A 20,946-nucleotide genomic window follows, 5' to 3' on the forward strand; every position below is an offset into this window, starting at 1 on the left:
GAGAAACTTTTTGACATATCTATAATCAAGTTGCTCTGACAAACTGTCTTTTCACCTTATTTTATATTTCCTTTTAAATTAAACAATTTTAGAAAAATGAACATGTAAAGGAGGTAAACCTGCAAAGAAGACAAAACATATAAAAGTCAGTATAACAAATAAATAAACAGTGCTATTTTAAAGCAAACAAATGGATGATGATAATTATAACAAAACAGCAAGCACTGCAACATTTCACTTATTTGTTTACAGAGGTGAATCCTAAAATGATAAAGTAGCGGAAAATCTGACTTTACAATTTTAAACCATAATAATGTAAAACTATTTCTTTTGTGTTTCTCTTCCCATGATGGCATTTTTAGTGTTTCTCTCTGGATGTAGAAGGATGATGTAGCACTTTGGGGCAAATATGGATACCAGTAAACCAAAACTAGAAGCTAAAATTGCAAATATCTCCACAGCCACTGCATATTTCCCTGGTGAGCTGACATATGCTGGAACAAATGCAATCCACACAGCACAAAAGATCAACATACTGAAAGTGATGAACTTTGCTTCATTAAAATTATCTGGAAGATTTCTCGCCAGGAAAGCTAAAAGGAAGCTTACTGCTGCCAATAGTCCAATGTATCCCAACAACATAGAAAAACCAGCCACTGAGCCAATAGCACATTCATATACCATTTTAGATCGGGTGTACTGGTTGTTTTTATGTGGTGTTGGAGAGGCAGTTGATAGCCAGACTGCACATATGACAACCTGGAGGGCTGTTAGGATCAGAACTGTGCATCTTTGTTGAGCTGCTCCAAACCATTTCATCGCTCCCTTGCCCTCTGGTCGAGATGACTTGAACACAGCTATTACCACCATAGTCTTGACCAGGATGCAGGAGATGCACAGGACAAAGCTTATGCCAAACACAGCATGTCTTAACTGACATGTCCACAGCTGCGGCTGACCAATGAAAAGCAGCACACACAGGAAACACATTTTCAATGACAACAGCAGCAGAAAGCTGAGCTCTGAATTGTTGGCCCGTACTATGGGAGTGTTAAGGTGATGAGCAAAGATGACCATCACAAGAGCGCAAATACAGGTGCCAAGTAGGGAAGCAGTGGTCAGAGAGATGCCCAGAGGATCCTCATAGGACAGAAACTCTACTTCTTTGGGGACACACTGATCCTTATCTGGATTGGACCAGAACTCATCTGGACACACTGTGCACTCAATAGCATCTGTATATAAGAAAAAGACTGAAGGTTAAATTACTTTCAAATTATATTAAAATTTTGCCAACAATAATCTGATCACCTGTTGTATTGGAAATCTCTCCATCTCCGCAGGGCAGGCAGTCAAAACAGCAGACAGGAAGACCCTTCCTCCTGGCTTGCCTGGTGCCTGGGGGGCAGCTCTCACTGCACACAGATCTTGGGTGCTGAAAGAGATATCATCTGCTATTTGCTATGTTTGTCATCTCTTTTAAACAATGAGCTTAGCCTTTCCGTTTATTCATTTGTTTTAGCATAGCTTGACTAGTATTCAGACTACACTTTTGCTTTGCTTCAAAAAGGATGACATTAACATGTAATGCTTATTACTTTTTTTGTCTCAAAGTTCCAGTATATTGAATCCTCATCAAGTGTGAGCACCATCTCTGTTGCCGCCCCTTTATTTACTACACCGACTGTGTAAGTCCTTATTGATCCATCAGAGCTTGGCTGCCAGTTTAGCACGTCATAGATAGGCAGAGCATCTCCATTCTTATCAAATGACACTTGATCCCCAAAGCCTGTGGTGAAGTTCACTTTCTGGAGGTAGTGAACCAGCTGTACAGTTTGTAGACAGAGCAAGTGTTTAATTTATATACAGCACTTATTTTGATTTTTCACCTTCAGCTGTTCTATATACCTGAAGAGAATCTGCACTATACATGTGGTTCTTACCTGCCAGGGTTTCAGGTTGATTATGTCGGCACATCTGTTCCCACCGAATGGTCCTCTACCCTCCTCACACTGCATCAGGTCATGAAGTGCATGTGCCAGGGCATAAACTGCCTTATAGACATTATAAGCTGCTCTCAACCCTGAAACATCAGTGTATGGTGTGTTTGTGGTGCTCAGATCCTCCTGTCCTGTACACACCTGTTTCACTTCCTCTCCATCTATCACACTTCCCCCATTTCCAAAACTACACCTGAATATGTTCTCCCAGAAAATCCTCACTATATTATTTCTTGGATCATTACTGGGGCGGAGACGTAGCAGAAAGTCATGAAGACCCTCAATCTCTCCACGTCTGATAGCAATGCCCAGTGTGCCCCCCAGGAAGGGCAGGAAACGTGGAGTATGGTATACAGGTGAGGTGGCCCAAGCTTCACTTGCAATCCACTGCCTGCCTGTCATGTTCTGCAACACAACCTCTTCCATCAATGGTATCAGAAAGGATGAAGTGGAAAAAACTACCACTACTCTAGCTGTAGAGGCCTGGATCACTCTTGTTATACGTTGAATGTCTCTGTGGTTGTTATCATGTGGAAGGATTTCAGAAAAAGCAACACAATGTCCAAACAGCTGCATTTCCTGCTGAAATAACTGAGCAGCGTAGATGCCATAATCATCATCACTGTAGACAAGACCAACCCAGGTCCATCCAAAATGCCTCAAGATCTGAACCATAGCCCGCACCTGGAAGGCATCACTGGGTATAGTTCTGAAGAAAGAGGGGTACTTTTTCCTGTCACTCAAGCAGGAGCAGGTGGCATAGTGACTAACCTAATTAAGAAGAATGGAAAGAGAAGAAGACATGAGACAGAGAAATGGCCAAATAAAGAAAAAAAAAAAAAGAAAAAAAAAAAAATATATATATAATATATATGTCCTACAAACAATGTTTATATTAAAGGTTATGAAAACAAATATTGTGAATGTACCCATGTGCTTTTTAAAGCAGACGTTAAATTCACTAAACTAAAAATTAAATTAAACAAAAACAAAAGCACTGACTAAATGTTAACGGGTAAGAGGAGCACACATCCACTTATCTGAGATAGCCTAGCCTACATTTGATTACCCCATTACAATACTGATAATAAAAATCCACTTACTTGTAGTTTTAAAATTCTGCATATGGCATATTTAATATACAATAACAAATATTTTAGTCAAAATGATTGGCTCCTATTCTAGTGCGCTCCATCTTATTGGCGCACATGCGTGTGGTGGCGCTCGTTCACTGAAGTCTGTGAAATTTAGTGGAAACTCGCATGGCTCAACCACTCCTGACAGAATTTTCGTGACCTTCTAACATTTCACTGAAGAAAACACATCTCAAACGCATTAAACAGCACATGTCAGCTGTCAGAGCGTCTGACTGGGCAATACTCATTAACTATATCTTACCAGTTATTTTGAAGTCCGTAATATAAAACATGTCATGGTAATATTTGCACGACTTTCTAATAATTACAGATGGAAAATATACTTGTGAAATGTAAGTTGTGCACTGAGGAAAACAAAACATAAAAAGTATTAAACAGCACATGTAGGCTATCTCTCAGAGCGTCTAACAGGGCAAGCCGCTTTAAACTATACACGTTGAATATCTTAATAGTTATTTTGAAGCCATTAACATTAAGGATGTCTTAGTTAAGACAAATTGGATTATGCACATCCCCGCAGTAGCTCACTGTGACCTCCGCTATTTTTCAGATGCGCTCATAACAACAAACTATCGATAAACGGTATTGCCACATCTCATATCATTTATAAAATATATATCGATATATCGTACAAACTGGATATACCACCCAGCTCTATAGTATGATAAACATAATCATCAGTGCTTTTGTATTATTCTTTTTTTTCTTTTTTATCCAGAATATTTTTCCAAAATAGATTCTGTAAAAAACAAATTTAGGACATATGGCTAAAAACACAACATGTAACCTAAAGGTGCAAAAATGTGCACATAGTATATTTTTACTTTTTTCATCCCATCTTACTATTGGTACTCGAAACAGCCCAAGAACATTGGAAATCGCAATGGAAGGAGTTGAACTTGGATCCCCTACAATCCCAATCACAGGAGGGGGGCCAGTGCAGTTTAGGCTGGAAAAGGACTCCTCTGTCCCACTAGCCAGGGATATGGCAGCCCGGAACGCTATTCCTAGTCTCACACAGTTGTCATAAAGATGATAACCAAGAGTTATGTTAGGCAGCAGGTTTGGATTATTATTAATCTCATTCACTGCAAAAGCCATGGTCTGTGCCTGCTGGAAGATTTCCATATTAAATCTAAGAAGAAAAAAATAAGATAAATGATGACATAAAGTGATTTTAATAATTAATAATAATAATTAAAATATTAATAATACAATCGTTAATGCATAGAAAAAAACAAAAACAAACATTTGAGATCAAGCATCACTCATGAAGCCCTCCTATTGTGCATACTTGGTTAAATTTACAGTGGTTTCAATATAGATTCTTTGCCAAGGCAGAATTGCTGCTGTCAATACATCATGTGAGTGAGTTAGCTGAGATAAAAGAGGGCAACGAGAACTTAACATTCACATTTTTAGTATTTATTATTATTATTATTATTATATAGGTTTGTAGTCACTTTGGACCATAACTCACTTTTCACAGTATGGTGGCTCTGGCTCGGTTCTGAAGCTCAGCTCTGGGAACACTGTGAAAAAGTGAACATGGAACAGGCCTCCAAGTATAACATCTCCATCCTGGTACATTCCATTTAATTTGAAGCGTCCCTGGAGCTGACAGGTACCTGATCTGAGGATTGAAGCTGCAGATATACAGTTAAATGACAGGTATAGAGTAATATACAGAGTCATCCACATCTCCCCCTCTCTCTCTCTCTGAACCACTCACCCACTCTAAGTAACCAATTTATGATTAAGTTTGTATGGGGTGTTGCTTTAAAAGAGCAGGTGATGCCCTCAAAAAAAAAAAAAAAAAAGGACGTCACTGTGCCAACATAGACAACGGTCCTGATGGAATTAAAGGACATTTTTTTGCATGCACAGTGTATTGCTGTTCAGAGAGGTTGTCTAAAGATGAAGAGCAGATTTTTTTTCTCTGAATGTCCTCTAGATGCCAGTCATGCATTTCACTTTTGTTGTGCAAAAAAATAAAAAAATAAATAAAATAAAATAAATGATGGCTGTGTCCGAAACCGCCTACTCAATGAGTAGGTAGTTAATTTCAATAAGTACTTACTTAACGAGCTCTAAAAGAGTATGTACTTAATAGCCAGATCTCGTTGTGTATGAATGCGTTCCGGATATCATCCGCCATGTTGAAGTTATCATGTGACCTACGGCGTTATCACAAACACAACAACTTAAAAGAAATGAGTGACAGGTTTAATTCATCTATCTGTAAATATCTTGATATTGATTAAACTTACTCATTTTGTGGTCTTGTTGAAGAAATAGCTGCCCATTTATTTTGTGATTGTAGTATAACCAATACATTTTGGGTTAATTTAAGTTCTCATATTTTGAACCCTACTAATGTGACCCACAGTTTATTTTTTGCTACGAAAACCCAAAATCGTGATCTCTTGAATATGTTGTTAATTTATTTATTTTATATGCAAAAATGTTCATCCACAAGCAAAAGTGGCATACATTTCATTTATGTTTTCCTTTTTCTTGTTGAATTTAACTCTCGTTTCATCACTCAGGCTTATAAATAACAATAAATAAATAAATAAATAAATAAATAACAATAAATACTTTTTTATGCGTTACGGTGATGTATTCAAAGATATTTAACCTCGTCATCATGCTTTTTTAAACCCATATTTATGTTTTTTTTTTTTTTTTTTTTTTTTTTTTTTTGGTCATTATTATTGTTCATTGTTAAAGATACAACCATGGTATTTTCCCTTATCTTGTATGTAATTATAAGTTCTGCAATAAAAATAAAGATATGAGAAACAGGTGTACTAATACCTCATTGCACCAGTAACTCGATAACCCTACGGTTTTCCTCAGCGTTTGCAATGTCTGCACAAAGAAGACATCAGGCAGCTGCTCGAAGATCTCGCCTTTGAAGAAGACTGTTGATTCTATACTAAAAAAAAAATTAAGTATCACTACTTAAAAAATTAAGATTAATAATGTCCCTCATTGCTTCTCTTCTCAATGAGGACATTGTTGACCCAGAGGATGAGGAAGACCATGATGATGGACCCCTGAACCCCACAACCTTGAAGCTAGAGTGGGAGAAGATGTGCGGGACAATCTGGCTGCTGCTGTGTCTGCTCCAAACATTTGTGTGCCTGCTCTCCATGAGCATGACTACCTGTAAAACATTTAAACAGATTAAAACATTTTACAATTCCTTCATGTCAGCATTCTGTTTACATTACATGCTCATTTTTGTTGTAGTTTTATTACTTTTGCGGTGTAGTGGGCTAAACCACTGAACTGGTAAGCAGAAGGTTGCTGTTTCGATCTCTGCAGCCGTCACCACCAGTGTGTCCTTTAGCAAAGCACTTTACTCCAGGCTACAGGCTTTGGATAAAAGCATCTGCCAAATGCATAAATGTAAATTTGATCTTTGTAAATCCTTTTTTGTTAGTGTCTCGGGCACAAACGCTCAATAAGGCTGCTTATTTCTTAAAGTTTACTTTTTCAAGGTACTACTATAATATAAATGCATACATACATTTCATACAATTTCTATTTGGGGACATAAAGGATTATTTCACCCAAACATATAAATTCAGTCATTATTTACTTGCCTACACACTGTTCAATCCATGTGTTCATTTTTGTTTCCTTTTTCATCTGAACACAAAAGGTGATTTAGGTCAAGTTTGTCCTGCTGGTTTCTGTTCATACAATATCAGTCAATGGAGCCTGACTTCCAGAAGCTTCATGACAATATTTGATGATGCTTTTGAAGCTTATGAAAGTTGGGCTCCATTGTATGGACAGAAACCAGCAGAACAAACTTGACCAAAATTACATCCTCGATGCACACTTAATAACATAAACATAATACAAAAGCAGTCATTTTAACAGCACAATGTCATTTGCTTTCTGTATTAGAAGTAACAAAATGATCTTACTTTATATTTTTGTTTTAGGTTTTCCCTTTTTTCCCCACAAATGCCGGCATCACCTTGCCTTGCAGGCCCTTCTCCACAACAAAAGCTCTGCAGCAAATGCACAGAAATCAAGAATCAGAAAAGTTCTGTATTGAAATTACAGTAATTAAAATAAACTACAACGTATGATTTAAATAGATTTTTTATTTATTTCTGTAGTATACTCAAAGCCTTTGATGGCAGCATTCCTTCATCAGTCTCTTTCCACATGTGTGATCATCTGTCCCTGTGACATCCAGACAAGATTCAAGTTTCCTCTGAGATTTATGTGCTCAATACTACATTTACATGTTGAGGTAGTTGATGATGTGTTAACTCACTTTTTATCCAACACAAATGTTCCTTAATTTATCAACAGTACTAATGGACAAATACAATAGATAACTTATGTTTATTTTATGTAGATTTATTTATTTACATTATTTTCATTCATGTAATGTAAACAGTGTTGACAACAGTGAATTCTACATAATAGAATTAACACATACATCACTCAGATGTCTATTTCATGTTGCTCATTTTTAATACTAAAAGACATTTTTCCTGTCAGAATAAACATTTAGTAAGCATCTTTAAGATGTATATGGTTTAGAATATGTAAATCCACTTTAATTAAGTTATGTGTGCTTACTAGAGCTCCCCTGTTGTCTATACATAATAAAACATGTTTTTACTGCAAAATCACAACTCTACTGTCTAGCGTCGTTACATCTTTAACACTTCAACAGTTTGACTCTACAGTAGTTCAACAAATGCGATTTTAACACAAGCGACCGTGTTTTTGGTTTTTAATACTCACATTTGAAAACACCCATGTCGCTTTTCTCCTCCGTGTTCGATTATGACGTATCATCTCCCGTGGCCTCCTGGGATAGAAAAGTATCCATCGGATGAGCACTCAAAAATCTGGGCAGAAGCAGTAGGCCATCCAGGAACTTCTCGCCTACTCTTTTATGATTACTAAGGATTCAGACATACTTATTCGCTTACCTACCTCTTTTCGCCTAAAAATAGTAGAGAAGTAGGCGGTTTTAGACGCAGCCACTGTGTTTGTAAGGTTTAGGATTTGTTGCAGGGTGGGGTTAGGATTGGGCAATCAGGTAGAAGTAGCATATATATTTTAATCCATTATTTATTGATATAATTTTAATTTATTATTAAAACCCTATTTAAGAGTTGTACAAGTGGTTGTTTATAATAAATATGTGAGCAGTGAAATCTAGTATCCTACGCTTTCTTATTTGTCACTGAAATATAGGACTATAGATTTAATTTGAGCTGCTTACCACATGTTGAGCAGCAAGCTCATTGGCTGCAGATGCAACAGACCAATCAGCTTGTGCCATGTAGTAAACTGAGTTTGTTAGCTAGCAGATTGCATTAAAGATTTTCTGTAACGCAATAGATTAAGTGAAGTGACTTATAGCCAAGTATGGTGTCCCATACTCGGAATTTGTGCCTTGCAATTCACCCTTCCAAGTGCACACACACAGCAGTGAGTATTGAACACACACACACACACCCCGTGAACTCACACCCAGAGCAGTGAAGTGAACAGCAGACAGCGACAGGGAAACTGAGCGTGTGTGATTACCTGCATCTGTCTTTCTTTAGGTAATATATTCATGAAAAAAATAGCTTAAACCTAACAAAAATAAACTTTACAGCTCATAATAATTAACTCTCGGTTAAACCTGACTTCTTCCCTTTGCATTGATCAAGTTGGGTCTGCCACCTATGTTAGCAAATTTGATTTGCTAAAGGGTCATTGGCAGGTGCCTTTAACAACTGGAGTACAAGAAATCTCTGCATTTGTTACTCTGTCAGGCCTATTGTCCTATAAGGTTATGAGTTTTGGCCTGAGAAACGTCCCAGCTACATTTCAACGATTAATGAATAGAGTTATCGCAGGTTTGGAAGGTTGTGCAGTTTACTTAGACGATGTAGTCATCTATAATGACACTTGGTCAGAACATCTAAGTTGGATTAGAAATTTGTTTGATCGTTTTGCTGTGGCTAACTTTATTGTTCATTTAAGCAAATGTGAATTTGTTAAGGCCACTGTCTCCTATCTTTGGAAAGTTGTAGGTCAGGCTCATGTACATCCTGTTTGAGCTAAAGTGATCGCAATTGATCAGTTTCCTACCCCTACCACTAAAAAAAGAATTAATGAGGTTTCTTAGGATGATTGATAGGGGGTTCTGTCAGTTTTCAGTTTCTACTGTGGCAGCTCCTCTTGCCAACCTCTTTCGAGATATAATCAAATTTGAGTGGACCTCTGTGTGTCAGAAAGAGTTTGAGGATGTTAAATCTCCCCTCACTGCGTCTCCAGTTTTAGTTGCACCAAGACTGGATAAACCTTTTAAATTACAGGTTGACTCAAGTAATGTGGGAGCTGGAGCTGTTCTACTGCAGATCTCAGAAGATGATGTAGACTGTGTGGTAGAGTATTTTAAATTAAACACAAGTTTAATTCTTTTTAACTTAAATATTTGGTTATTAGAAAAAAGCCCTAGCTCTAATTTGGGCACTGAAACATTTTGAGGTTTATGTGGGTTCAGGTGGAGGACCATTGGTGGTTTATACAGATCACAACCCTCTAACATTTCTTCATTCTTTGCAGAACTCAAACTAGCAACTAGTTTGAAGAAACACCATCTACATCTAGATGGTGCTGCTTGGACACATCCTCAGTGATGAACCCAGATTCATAGGGTGTTTCGGGTTCTAATCATCAGACACCCTCACCTGGGCGACCCAACTGCGGGGTGATCAGTCCCCGGTTTGTGTCCAAGCAGCGCGCTACACCACAGATCTACCCTTTTAATCCATAGCCACCGCGAGGCCTTTTCAGCAGCTTCACTGATGTTCCTGGTGGCTTTTCTCAGATGCAAACCTCTCAAGGAGCCTGAGTGCCCGGTGAAGCGACTGCCCTGGAAATCCCCTGCATCCCACCTCAATAGGTTCACAGCAGGCCCTCCACCCGATTCCTCTGCAAGCCTCCACCAGCTTGAGGTACTTAGCCCTCTTCTGCTCGTGGGCCTCCTCTATACTTTCCTCCCAGGGAACTGTCAGCTCCAGCAGCACCACTTGCTTTGAGGCGCCAGATGTTAAGATCAAGTCAGGCCTGAGTGACGTACTTGCAGTCTGCTCTGGAAACTTGAGCTGTCTCCCAAGATCCACTCTCAACTGCCAGTCATGAGCCTTGGCTAGAAGTCCTGTCGGGACCTTGTGTTCTGCCTGAGGTGTCTCCTCTGCCCTGATGAAGGCTATGTTATAACTTGCAGATTGCTGGTGTTTACTCTGCTGGATTCCTGTGCTGATGGTGTCAGCTACTGCCTTCAGCACCTGGTCATGGCACCACTTGTACTTCCCTCTCCCAGGGCTTTAGGGCAGCAGCTCAAAATATACTCCAAGGAACCTCTCATGAGATTGTGTATCTTCCTACAGGGATCTCATCTTAATAAGACATATTAAGGGTAAAGACAACGTGATTGTGGATGCTCTATCACGAGTATAATGCATGATACTGCGATGTTGTGTTTTCTCTTTTCCTCTTCTAGTTTTCTCTCTCCATCCTACCTCTTCCCCAAGGCATATGGGGGGATGAGATGAAGGAAGATGCTGTGACATCATTGTTATTTGGGAGTATATGTAGTAGAGATTTGTGTATATAGTAATTAGTAATTTTATAGTAATTTTATTTGTTATTTGTTTTTTGTTTTTTTTTGTAGGTGTACATCCCAGTTTAGTTAGTGGGTTTTTTATTTTATTTTGGGGTTTGTTTTTGTTTTAGGTGGTAATCCTGAATGCACTGTAAAAAAAAAAAAAAATCCTAATTTTATAAAATGGCAGCCGTATCAATACTCAAAACCACGATCAGCAATGCAGCGATTGACAAATTTCTGGACCTCTCATAAGAAAACAGCCAATCGACCAAAATGACAGTTATAGGCTAGTAGATAAATAAAATGTGCACTGTTTTTTTTTTTTGTTTGTTTTTTACATGTTTCCCTATAATTTATTCTATATTTACGATTTCCTATTTGTACAGGCTTTACGTTATTTCAATGTTGTAATTAGCCATTCGTTTAATTATACCTTTAAGCAGATGTGTTATGTGACAGCATTAATTCAAGTTTCTTAAGGGTCAAGATCAAGTCATCTGCATCTCGTGCTGCATCAAACCACCCCTATAATATCTGTCGCGGCACGCATTGCATAGATAGACTAACTGTAGCCTACATCATGTGTGTAAGACTCCTATAAAATTATTAGATTAAACGATTAAGACTGGCTGTCTATATTATGATAGACTACACAACATTATAATATTATTTGCAAATTTATTTTTAAATCATTATTATTGTCCCTGGTTTACAATAGGGTACTCTTGTAAGAAAGTAGCAGTGGCTGGGACAGACTTTAAGCATCACCTCCTCTTAAAAAGATGCAATCTAATCCTGTTTACATGAAATAATGCTCCCGAGCAGGTTTAAGCTTACAAACCTGTTGCTATGACAGCAAGTCCAGGATGAGTGCCGAAGAACCACACAATCCAAGATCATGCCAAATCGTCATCAATCAAATCCAGCTAACTGAGTTAGCGACATACGAAGAACAGACCCCTGGTGGAATATTGACGAAAAAAAATATAAAACTGATTTGGAAAATACTAGCTAAAATACAAAGCTAATTAAACAGCACAATTTGTAACTTTCTCCATTTGTTTCAAAAGTAAAATCATGATCTCATCATGACAGTAACCCTAATTTATAAGATTAAAATGCAATTTTTAGTTTTTCAATTCCTCCTGGGGGCTCTGAAGAACTGTTTGTGAAGAATTTGTTTACATAAATTTACATCTGAATAATGAAACTCTTAGAATCAATAGTGGTGTGAAACAGTGACAATCTTGTAAATGTATCAGTTTTGAAGTTTGAAGTTGAGAATATTTAATTAAACTTTTTATTAAATTATGATTAAAATGTTCTACTGTTACCTGGTACAGTATTTTCATTTAAAATTTGCACTGTATTTTTTCAAAAACTGAATTATTAGATTTTCTGATTTATACAGTATTTGTATTTTGTCTTCCAAAATAAAACTGTTCATTTAGAATCTTGAGCATGCTTTAACACTTTATTGAAGGTTTTTTTTTATTATTATTATTATTGTAATAATTTGTAAAATAACAGTGTTTCTCTGTAGAACTTTGTGCTGTCACTTTATTGAAGGTGTTTGATCATAATAATCTGTAAAATAACAGTTTTACACTGTAGAAAAAAATCATTAAAAAAAAACCAGTCAAATGACTCATAATATCATAAAATTTGCAATTAAATAATCATAAAAAAATGAAGTAAAATATCTTAATTAAACAAGGAAAAATCTCTAAAATTTTTAATGAAAATGTTATGTTATTTCTGATGTTAGTTAGGAGGTGTACACTGATGGAATTATTTTTATGATTATATGATTGTATAGTGGTGGATTTACGCATACTGCGCAAATTGTCTTGAGCCATGTGTCGCAAATTGATGAATACGGCCGTCTGCTGGAAGCTAGTTATTATAATTAATAAAGTTTTAAATATGGATATTTTTCTTACAAAAACCCACAACTTTGCTTCAGAAGGCCTTTGTTAACCCCTGGATCCATATGGATTATTTTTATGATGGATGGATGCATTTTTTGGGGGTTTCAAAATCACACCCCCATTCACTACCATTATAAAGCTTGAAAGAGCCAAGATATTTTTAAATATATCTCTGATTGTGTTCATCTGAAAGAAGAAAGTCATACACACCTAGGATGGTTTGAGGATGAGTAAATCATGGGATAATTTTAGATGAACTATCCTTTTAATGATTATAATTCTATAAAACAGATGGCATTTAAATATTTTAAATAATTTTACACAAAGATGAAACATCACAATAATGTAAAACTATCTCTTTTGTGTTTCTCTTCCCATAATGGCTTTTTTAGTGTTTCTTTCTGGATGTAGAAGAATGATGTAGCACTTTGGGGCAAATATGGCTACCAGTAATCCAAAACTGGAAGCTAAAATGGCAAATATCTCTACAGCTACTGCATATTTCCCTGGTGAACTCACATATGCTGGAACAAATGCAATCCACACAGCACAGAAGATCAACATACTGAAAGTGATAAACTTTGCTTCATTAAAATTATCTGGAAGGTTTCTCGCAAGGAAGGCTAACATGAAGCTTGCTGCGGCCAACAGGCCAATGTATCCCAGAAGCATAGAAAAACCAGCCACTGAGCCAATAGCACATTCATATACTATTTTAGAGCGGATATACTGGTTGTTTTTATTGGGTGTTGGAGAGGCAGTTGATAGCCAGACTGCACATATCACAACCTGCAGGGCAGTTAGGACCAGAACTGTGCATCTTTGTTGAGCTGCTCCAAACCATTTCATTGCACCTTTACCTTCTGGTCGAGATGACTTAAACACAGCTATTACCACCATAGTTTTGACCAGGATGCTGGAGACGCACAGGACAAAGCTTATGCCAAACACAGCATGTCTTAACTGACACGTCCACAGCTGAGGCTGGCCAATGAATAGCAGAACACACAGGAAACACAGTTTGAGTGACAACAGCAGCAGAAAGCTGAGCTCTGAATTGTTGGCTCGTACTATGGGGGTATTACGATGATGTGCAAAGATGACCATTACAAGAGCACAGAAGCAGGTGCCAAGCAAAGAAGCAGTGGTCAGAGAGATGCCCAGAGGTTCCTCATAGGACAGAAACTCTACTTCTTTGGGGACACACTGATCCTTATCTGGATTAGACCAGAACTCATCTGGACACATTGTGCACTCTATAGCATCTGTGAGTAAGAAAAAGAGAGAAGGTAAGAAGTTATGAGGACATTATTCTCAAATTATGTTCTAAGTTTTTCCAACAAAAATCTCCTTACCTGTTGTATTAGAAATCTCTCCATCTCTGCATGGCATGCAGTCAAAACAGCAGACAGGAAGACCCTTCCTCATGGCTCGTCTGGTCCCTGGAGGGCAGCTCTCACTGCACACAGAATGTGGTGGCTGTCAGGGGACAGCATATGTTGTTAGTTTCATGAGGCATTTGGAAACTATTGTTCTACACAGTATTCCAGAAATGTAAGAATGAATGTAACATGCCTTTAATTATAAAAAATAAAATAAATGAATAACAAATTTTATAAAATTAATTACTTTTTTCATCTGAAAATTCCAATATAATGCATCCTCATCCAGTGTGAGCACCTTCCCTGTTCCTGCCCCTTCATTTACTACACCAACCGTTTTTACCCTTATTGATCCATCAGAGCTCGGCTGCCAGTTCATCACATCATAGATAGGCCAGAGCATCTCCATTCTTATCAAATGACACATGATCCCCAAAGCCTGTGGTGAAGTTCACTTTCTGTAGGTAGTGAACCAGCTGTACAGTTTGTAGACAGGAAAGGTGTTTAAAAGTTAAAAATAACAAATATGCATTTATACATGATTTCCACACTTTACTTTTACTTACTAAAGTTCTGTGATACAAATGCATAATTGACTGATGTCTCATACAGTTTAATTGTTATGGATTCAAATATCACATATAAATATATCTTTTGTTATTAAAATATAGTAATATAATTGTGACAATATCAGTTTCATTAAAATATCCAAGAACACATATTTTGCCTTTCCATATAAGCTCTTCTATATGCCTGGAGAGAATCTGCAGTACCTGTGGGTCTTACTGTACCTGCCAGGGTTTTAGGTTGATCATGTTGGCACAGTTGTTCCCATTGAATGGTCCTCTACCCTCCTCACACTGAATCAAGTCATGAAGCGCATGTGCCAAGGCATACACTGCCTTATAGACATTATAAGCTGCCCTCAACCCTGAAACATCAGAGTATGGTGTGTCCGTGGTGTTCAGATCCTCCTGTCCTGTACACACCTTTTTCATTTGTTCTCCATCTGTCTCTTTACTCCCAGTTTCAAAACTGCAACTGAACATGTTCTCCCAGAAGATCCTTAACATATTATTTCTTCGATCATTGCTGGGACATAGATGTAGCAAAAAGTCTTTAAGTCTCTCGATCTCTCCACGTCTGATGGCGATGCCCAGTGTGCCCCCCAGGAAGGGCAGGAAATGTGAACTGTGAAACACAGGTGAAGTGGCCCAAGCTTCACTCGCAATCCACTGCCTGCCTGTCAGATTTTGCAACACCACCTCATCCATCAAAGGTATCAGATAGGATGAAGTAGAAAAAACAACCACCACTTTTGCTGTAGAGGCCTGAATCACACTCATTATACGTTGAATGTCTTTGGGGTTGTTATCATGAGGCAGGATTTCAGAAAAAGCAACACAACTTCCAAACAGCTGCATTTCCTGCTGGAAGGAAACAGAAGCATAGATTCCGTAGTCGTCATCACTGTAGAGGAGACCAACCCAGGTCCATCCAAAATGCCTCAAGATCTGAACCATAGCCTGCACCTGGAAGGCATCACTGGGGATAGTTCTGAAGAAAGAGGGGTACTTTTTCCTGTCACTCAAACAGGAGCAGGTGGCATAGTGACTAACCTAATTAGGAAAGATGGAGCGAAGGCATGAAACAGAAATGAAATTGAGAAATGGAGTTATGATCAACATACACATACAGATGAGAAAAAAAAAAAAGTCATACAAGAAATAGATTCAGAATATATATGGCTAAAAAGAACATGTAACTGAAAAGTGCAAAAAATATGCATATAGTGCATTTTTACTTTTTTTCATCCCATCTTACTATAGGTACTCTAAACAGCCCCAGAACACTGGAAATCGCAATAGATGGAGTTGATCCTGGATCCCCCACAATCCCAATCACTGGAGGAGGGCCAGTGCAGTTTAGGTTGAAGAAGGAATCCTCTGTCCCACTAACCAGGGATATGGCAGCCCGAAATGCCATCCCTAGCATCACACAGTTGTCATAAATTTGGTAACCAAGAGTGATGTTTGGCAGCAGGTTTGGATTCTTATTGATCTCCTCTATAGCAAAAACCATGGTCTGTGCCTGCTGGAAGCTTTCCATATCAAATCTGAGGAAAAAGAAAGACAAATTAATATAATAAAGTGATAAAAAAAAAAAAGCTAATAACTAAAATATGAATTAAGCATTAATACATTCCAAATAAATGTGAGATCATGCATCACTCATGGAACCCTTTGTTAGATATAAAGTGGTTTTAATACATTTTTTAATTATTATTATTATTATTAATATTGTATTTTTGTTATTTTGGTCAAGATAGTATCATAGCTGTCTACACATTATTTGACAAAAACAGCCATATTTCCTATTTATTTTTATTTTTTGTTTAATTCCTTCTCTCTTCTTTTCTGGCCCCAGACTCACTTTTCACAATATGGTGGTTCTGGCTCTGTTCTGAAGCTCAGCTCTGGAACACTGTGAAAAAATGAACCTCAAACAGGCCTCCAAGTATAACATCTCCATCCTGGTACATTCCATTCAACTTGAAGCGTCCCTGGAGCTGGCAGGTACCTGATTTGATGATTGATGCTGCTGAGATGCACTTAAAAGACAGACACAGGCAGATGTTTAGCATGATCCACATCTCTCTCTTTCTGACCCACTCACCCATTCTGCTTGCTAATTTATGATGATGATTGTGTGGGGTGTTGCTTTAAATGTGCAGGCGGTGCTAAGTGGGCGTCTCTGAAAAACACGATGTCACCTTTCCATCACTTTATCATTTCCTTTTCTAATTTATGTGAAAGGTGAAGTATGTAAGATTTTTATGTAAAAATACATTGTCTTAACCTAGTTTATTTTTCATTAATATACCATTCATGAGTTTTTCTAACCAAAAGTGTAAACATCGAGCCTCCCAGGCACCATCAAAACACTGAGAGTGGTCTGCTTTGATCTGTCAATCTCATTCGAACTCAACCTATCCACCTTATTTTTAACCTATAAGAGCGGGCGTGGCCATTTGTAATTTGAATGTGTTGAGCCTTCCGGTCTCATCTGCTTCCAGTTATTTTAGCTGTACAAAATGCTGCTAGATAAATGCTGTTATATTACTTTTATGACATTATTTATTATCATATTATCTATTATTGTAAACACATCCATGTTGCCAAATAATTAGGATAGTGAGAGTTTGGGACGTGTCTACTGTAGCAGGCAGAACCAGAGGGTGTTTAGTTGGTGTTGTAAAATAGTTCTTTTGAGAGTATACATAAATACATATCCATTCAATTGATGTGATGAAATGCCCCTTTCACTGGGTCTGTGTACTTTTGCATCCATTCCTTTTTTCCTTTTTTAAACCAGAAATGAAATATGGAAAATGTGGTTTCTTCCTTTTTTTTTTTTTTTTTTAAACTGATGAATAGAATTAGCAGATACAATCTATTTTCCTTTATTTCCTATAAAACCAATAGAAATGCATTACACTTGTGAATTTACCTTCAACTGTTTTATCTTCAACATTTTTCAAAATTGTTATTATAATAATAATGTTTTAATAATTATAAAATTATTATTAACGATAGAAATTATGTTATTATTATTATTATTATTGTCAATATTATGGTATAATTAAGATAATTAAGTTCATTTCTGAGGGGAAAATAAATAAGGTCAAGGCCGATATAAAACTCTACACTGTAAAAAAATAATTGTTGGTTTAATTTAAAAAAGTAAGTTACCTCGTTGCCTTAAAATTTTGAGTTCATTGAAATTAAAAATTTGAGTTAATACAATGAAGGCGATTGGTTTAATCAACAGAAACTCAAAATATTATGTTATCTGAACCCAATTAATTATCTAAGTTGATCTGACAAAAGAAAAAATGTAGTGATCACTTGACTTGACTTGACTTGACCCTTAGCAGGACTTGACTTGCTTGGTTTGTGCACTGTGACTTGCTTGAGACTTGATGGTAGGGACTTGCGACTTACTTGTGACTTGAACATCATTCCTCACCATGTCTCAAAATGATGAAAATTACATGAATCTGACTAAACTTGGTGCATTTTTTTTCCCCCGAGTTGATGACTGTGGGAGTTGTTGACTCTGTTTACATGGATCACCTCAGAAATTGCCTTTGAATAGTGTGCGCTCTCCATGGGTGTGGCCACATTAGCGGATAATGAGGTGACTTACTAATGACTGACATCTCTCTCTTTTCAAACACATTACATAAACAGAGAATTTGTTTTTTGACTTACATTATTTAAAACCCGAAATTTCAACATTTCTTCGGACACATGACTCATGTTAGTTTTCTTTATTTTGCAAAAAGCACATTTTGTTTTTACTATGAGTGTAACAGCGCGATCAAAAGCTACATTCTGCTTTGTTCTGACGAGTCACGAGTCTGTAATGCAGTGAAGCAGCGCAGCGTCTACTTACTAGATCACAAACTAAATTTGTTCATTACCACTATCTGTTGTTATATCACGCATCTTGCGGCTTTACAGTTCGTCCACTGACAAGAGATCAAAGGACGTACAGGAGTGGTTATTTCTCATGTGTCGAGTAATTTATGCAAACCAAAGATTAAAATGCTGTCTGCGTCGAAGACTTTAAGCACATACAGGAGGTGAATAATAGCCTTTTTAAATGTATTAATTATCCTGCTTTATTGCACTCTATATTTAATGTCTATTTCCAATCTAATTACAGATGACCCGCCATGGGTTAATCCACAATTTTGTAATGAACCCAAAAGATCACTAATCGAATCGAATAGTAGTGCACTTATCACATGAAGGGCCCTATTTTACGATCTAAGCGCATGGTCTAAAGCGCACAGCGCACTTAGGGCATGTCCGAATCCACTTTTGCTAGTTTAAGGACAGGAAAAATGGTCTGTGCGCCCAGCGCATTGTCTGAAAGGGTTGTCCCTATTCTCTTAATGAGTAATGGGTGTGTTTTGGTCGTAACGTGCAATAAACCAACCGGAGTCTCGTCTCCCATTCCATTTAAAAGCCAGTTGCGCTCGCGCCATGGCATATTCGTTATTTAGAAGGCGGAATTTGCAAATGGAAAAAATGAACACGTCTATAGTGAGGCTGGCTAGTTAGAGCCAATTTCATGTTTTGTACAGTTATTTGTGTGTGTGTGTCCTCAGAGTTCCCCCATACATAAGCGTGTCAAATTTGGTGAGAATATCTCATTTTGTTTAGGAATTATCGATATTTATATTTATGAGCTCATAAAAAACGATCCACACCCAACTTTGATTGCATTTTTTTGCCACTTGCTATAAAAAATGTTGACATTTGGCAGTTAGCTTTTAAGCAACGATCTGTTTTCGAATTGTCTCAATCAGACGAAAGTTGTTTAAATGTTAAATCACAATGTTGCACAAACTGTAAGGCAAAACATGTTTGGTATCATTGGACACGGCAAGGATTCGGGAATCTGTTACCATGGAAACCACTTTGCGTTCCACCTTCCCGTGCGCATGGAAAAGTATTGAAGATATACTGATAATTTATAATAACTGATGTTATTTAATGATACTATAGATAGACTGCACTTTGTAGATTACTTTAACGAAAACAACTGTTTTGCATAACGTGCCATGTTTGCTGTTCTCGCATTTACGAGACTTTGACCAGCGGATGTCGCTAGCGTGCCACGCCCTTCCGCTCTGCTGCTCTGCGCATGCGTAGAAGTTTCTCATTATTATGAGAAACTAAGTCATTATTACGAGAAAGTTTCTCATTATTATGAGAAACTAAGTCATTATTATAAGAAAGTTTCTCATTATTATGAGATACTAAGTCATAATTATGAGAAAGTTTCTCATTATTACGAGAAAGTTTCTCGTTATTATGAGAAACTAAGTCATTATTATGAGAAAGTTTCCCATTATTATGAGAAACTAAGTCATTATTATAAGAAAGTTTCTCATTATTATGAGATACTAAGTCATAATTATGAGAAAGTTTCCCATTATTATGAGAAACTAAGTCATAATTACGAGAAAGTTTCTCATTATTATGAGAAACTAAGTCATTATTACGAGAAACTTTCTCAATATAATGAGATACTACGTCATAATTATGAGAAAGTTTCTCATTATTATGACTTACAGAATTATATTTTTTTACTCAATTGTGGCGGAAACGGGCTTCCATAGTGAAGCACTGTATCGGAGCTTGATTCGTTTTGCCATAACCACGTGATCGGTGACGTCCGAAGCTTCGTTTTCGTAAACAACGTGACTGCTTCGTATTCTGATTCACGTGAACCCTTGCGCAGATGTGGTGTCATTTGCTTTTCAGCAAAATAATATGTCATAATACGAATAAATATTTACATGTGTTCAGTTTGTATGTATCCTCAGTTCATACTTCATTCTATGACAATAATTTATTTTGATAATATATGCCCAAGCTTGCCTATTCAGACTCATTTATTCAAATTGTGTAAGTAAAATGACACGTGAAAGACTTTTTTTTATGTATAATAATAATTTACATTGTTTTATACGCTTTTCATAGCACAAACTGATTTATTACATGAAACAGTCCAAAAATAGCTGGGTCGTCTGGGACGCAAAGGCAGTTTTTTTCCACCTTTTGACCACAAGATGTCATTAGTGTGCACCATGTTGAAAAACTTCGAGTAATTAACTTTTTTACAATACACTCGAGGGGAAAGCCTCGGTGCTTCGCAAAGCTTCATTTCGCTATCACTAACTATACACCACTGTGAAGGGATGGCGTTCAGGCACGATCTGCAATGTCCGAGTCTCTCCTGTCTTAT

General features: G+C 37.2%; 1 protein-coding gene and 1 pseudogene across 1 annotated transcript; both read right to left on the reverse strand.

Annotated features, from left to right (window-relative positions):
• Nucleotides 1-321: 321 nt before the first annotated feature.
• Nucleotides 322-4,759, reverse strand: LOC127499579 (extracellular calcium-sensing receptor-like). The gene is made up of 5 exons (XM_051869975.1): nt 4,001-4,759; nt 1,944-2,771; nt 1,599-1,808; nt 1,312-1,435; nt 322-1,235 (listed from the first exon to the last, which is right to left on the reverse strand). The coding sequence occupies exons 1-5, from the start codon at nt 4,283-4,285 to the stop codon at nt 322-324; spliced, it is 2,361 nt and encodes a 786-aa protein (XP_051725935.1). The 5' UTR covers nt 4,286-4,759.
• Nucleotides 4,760-13,090: 8,331 nt separating this feature from the next.
• Nucleotides 13,091-18,153, reverse strand: LOC127499580 (extracellular calcium-sensing receptor-like; annotated as a pseudogene).
• Between the last annotated feature and the right edge of the window lie 2,793 nt (nt 18,154-20,946).

The sequence above is a fragment of the Ctenopharyngodon idella genome, chromosome 18 (genome assembly GCF_019924925.1).
Source record: "Ctenopharyngodon idella isolate HZGC_01 chromosome 18, HZGC01, whole genome shotgun sequence".
Taxonomy (NCBI): domain Eukaryota; kingdom Metazoa; phylum Chordata; class Actinopteri; order Cypriniformes; family Xenocyprididae; genus Ctenopharyngodon; species Ctenopharyngodon idella.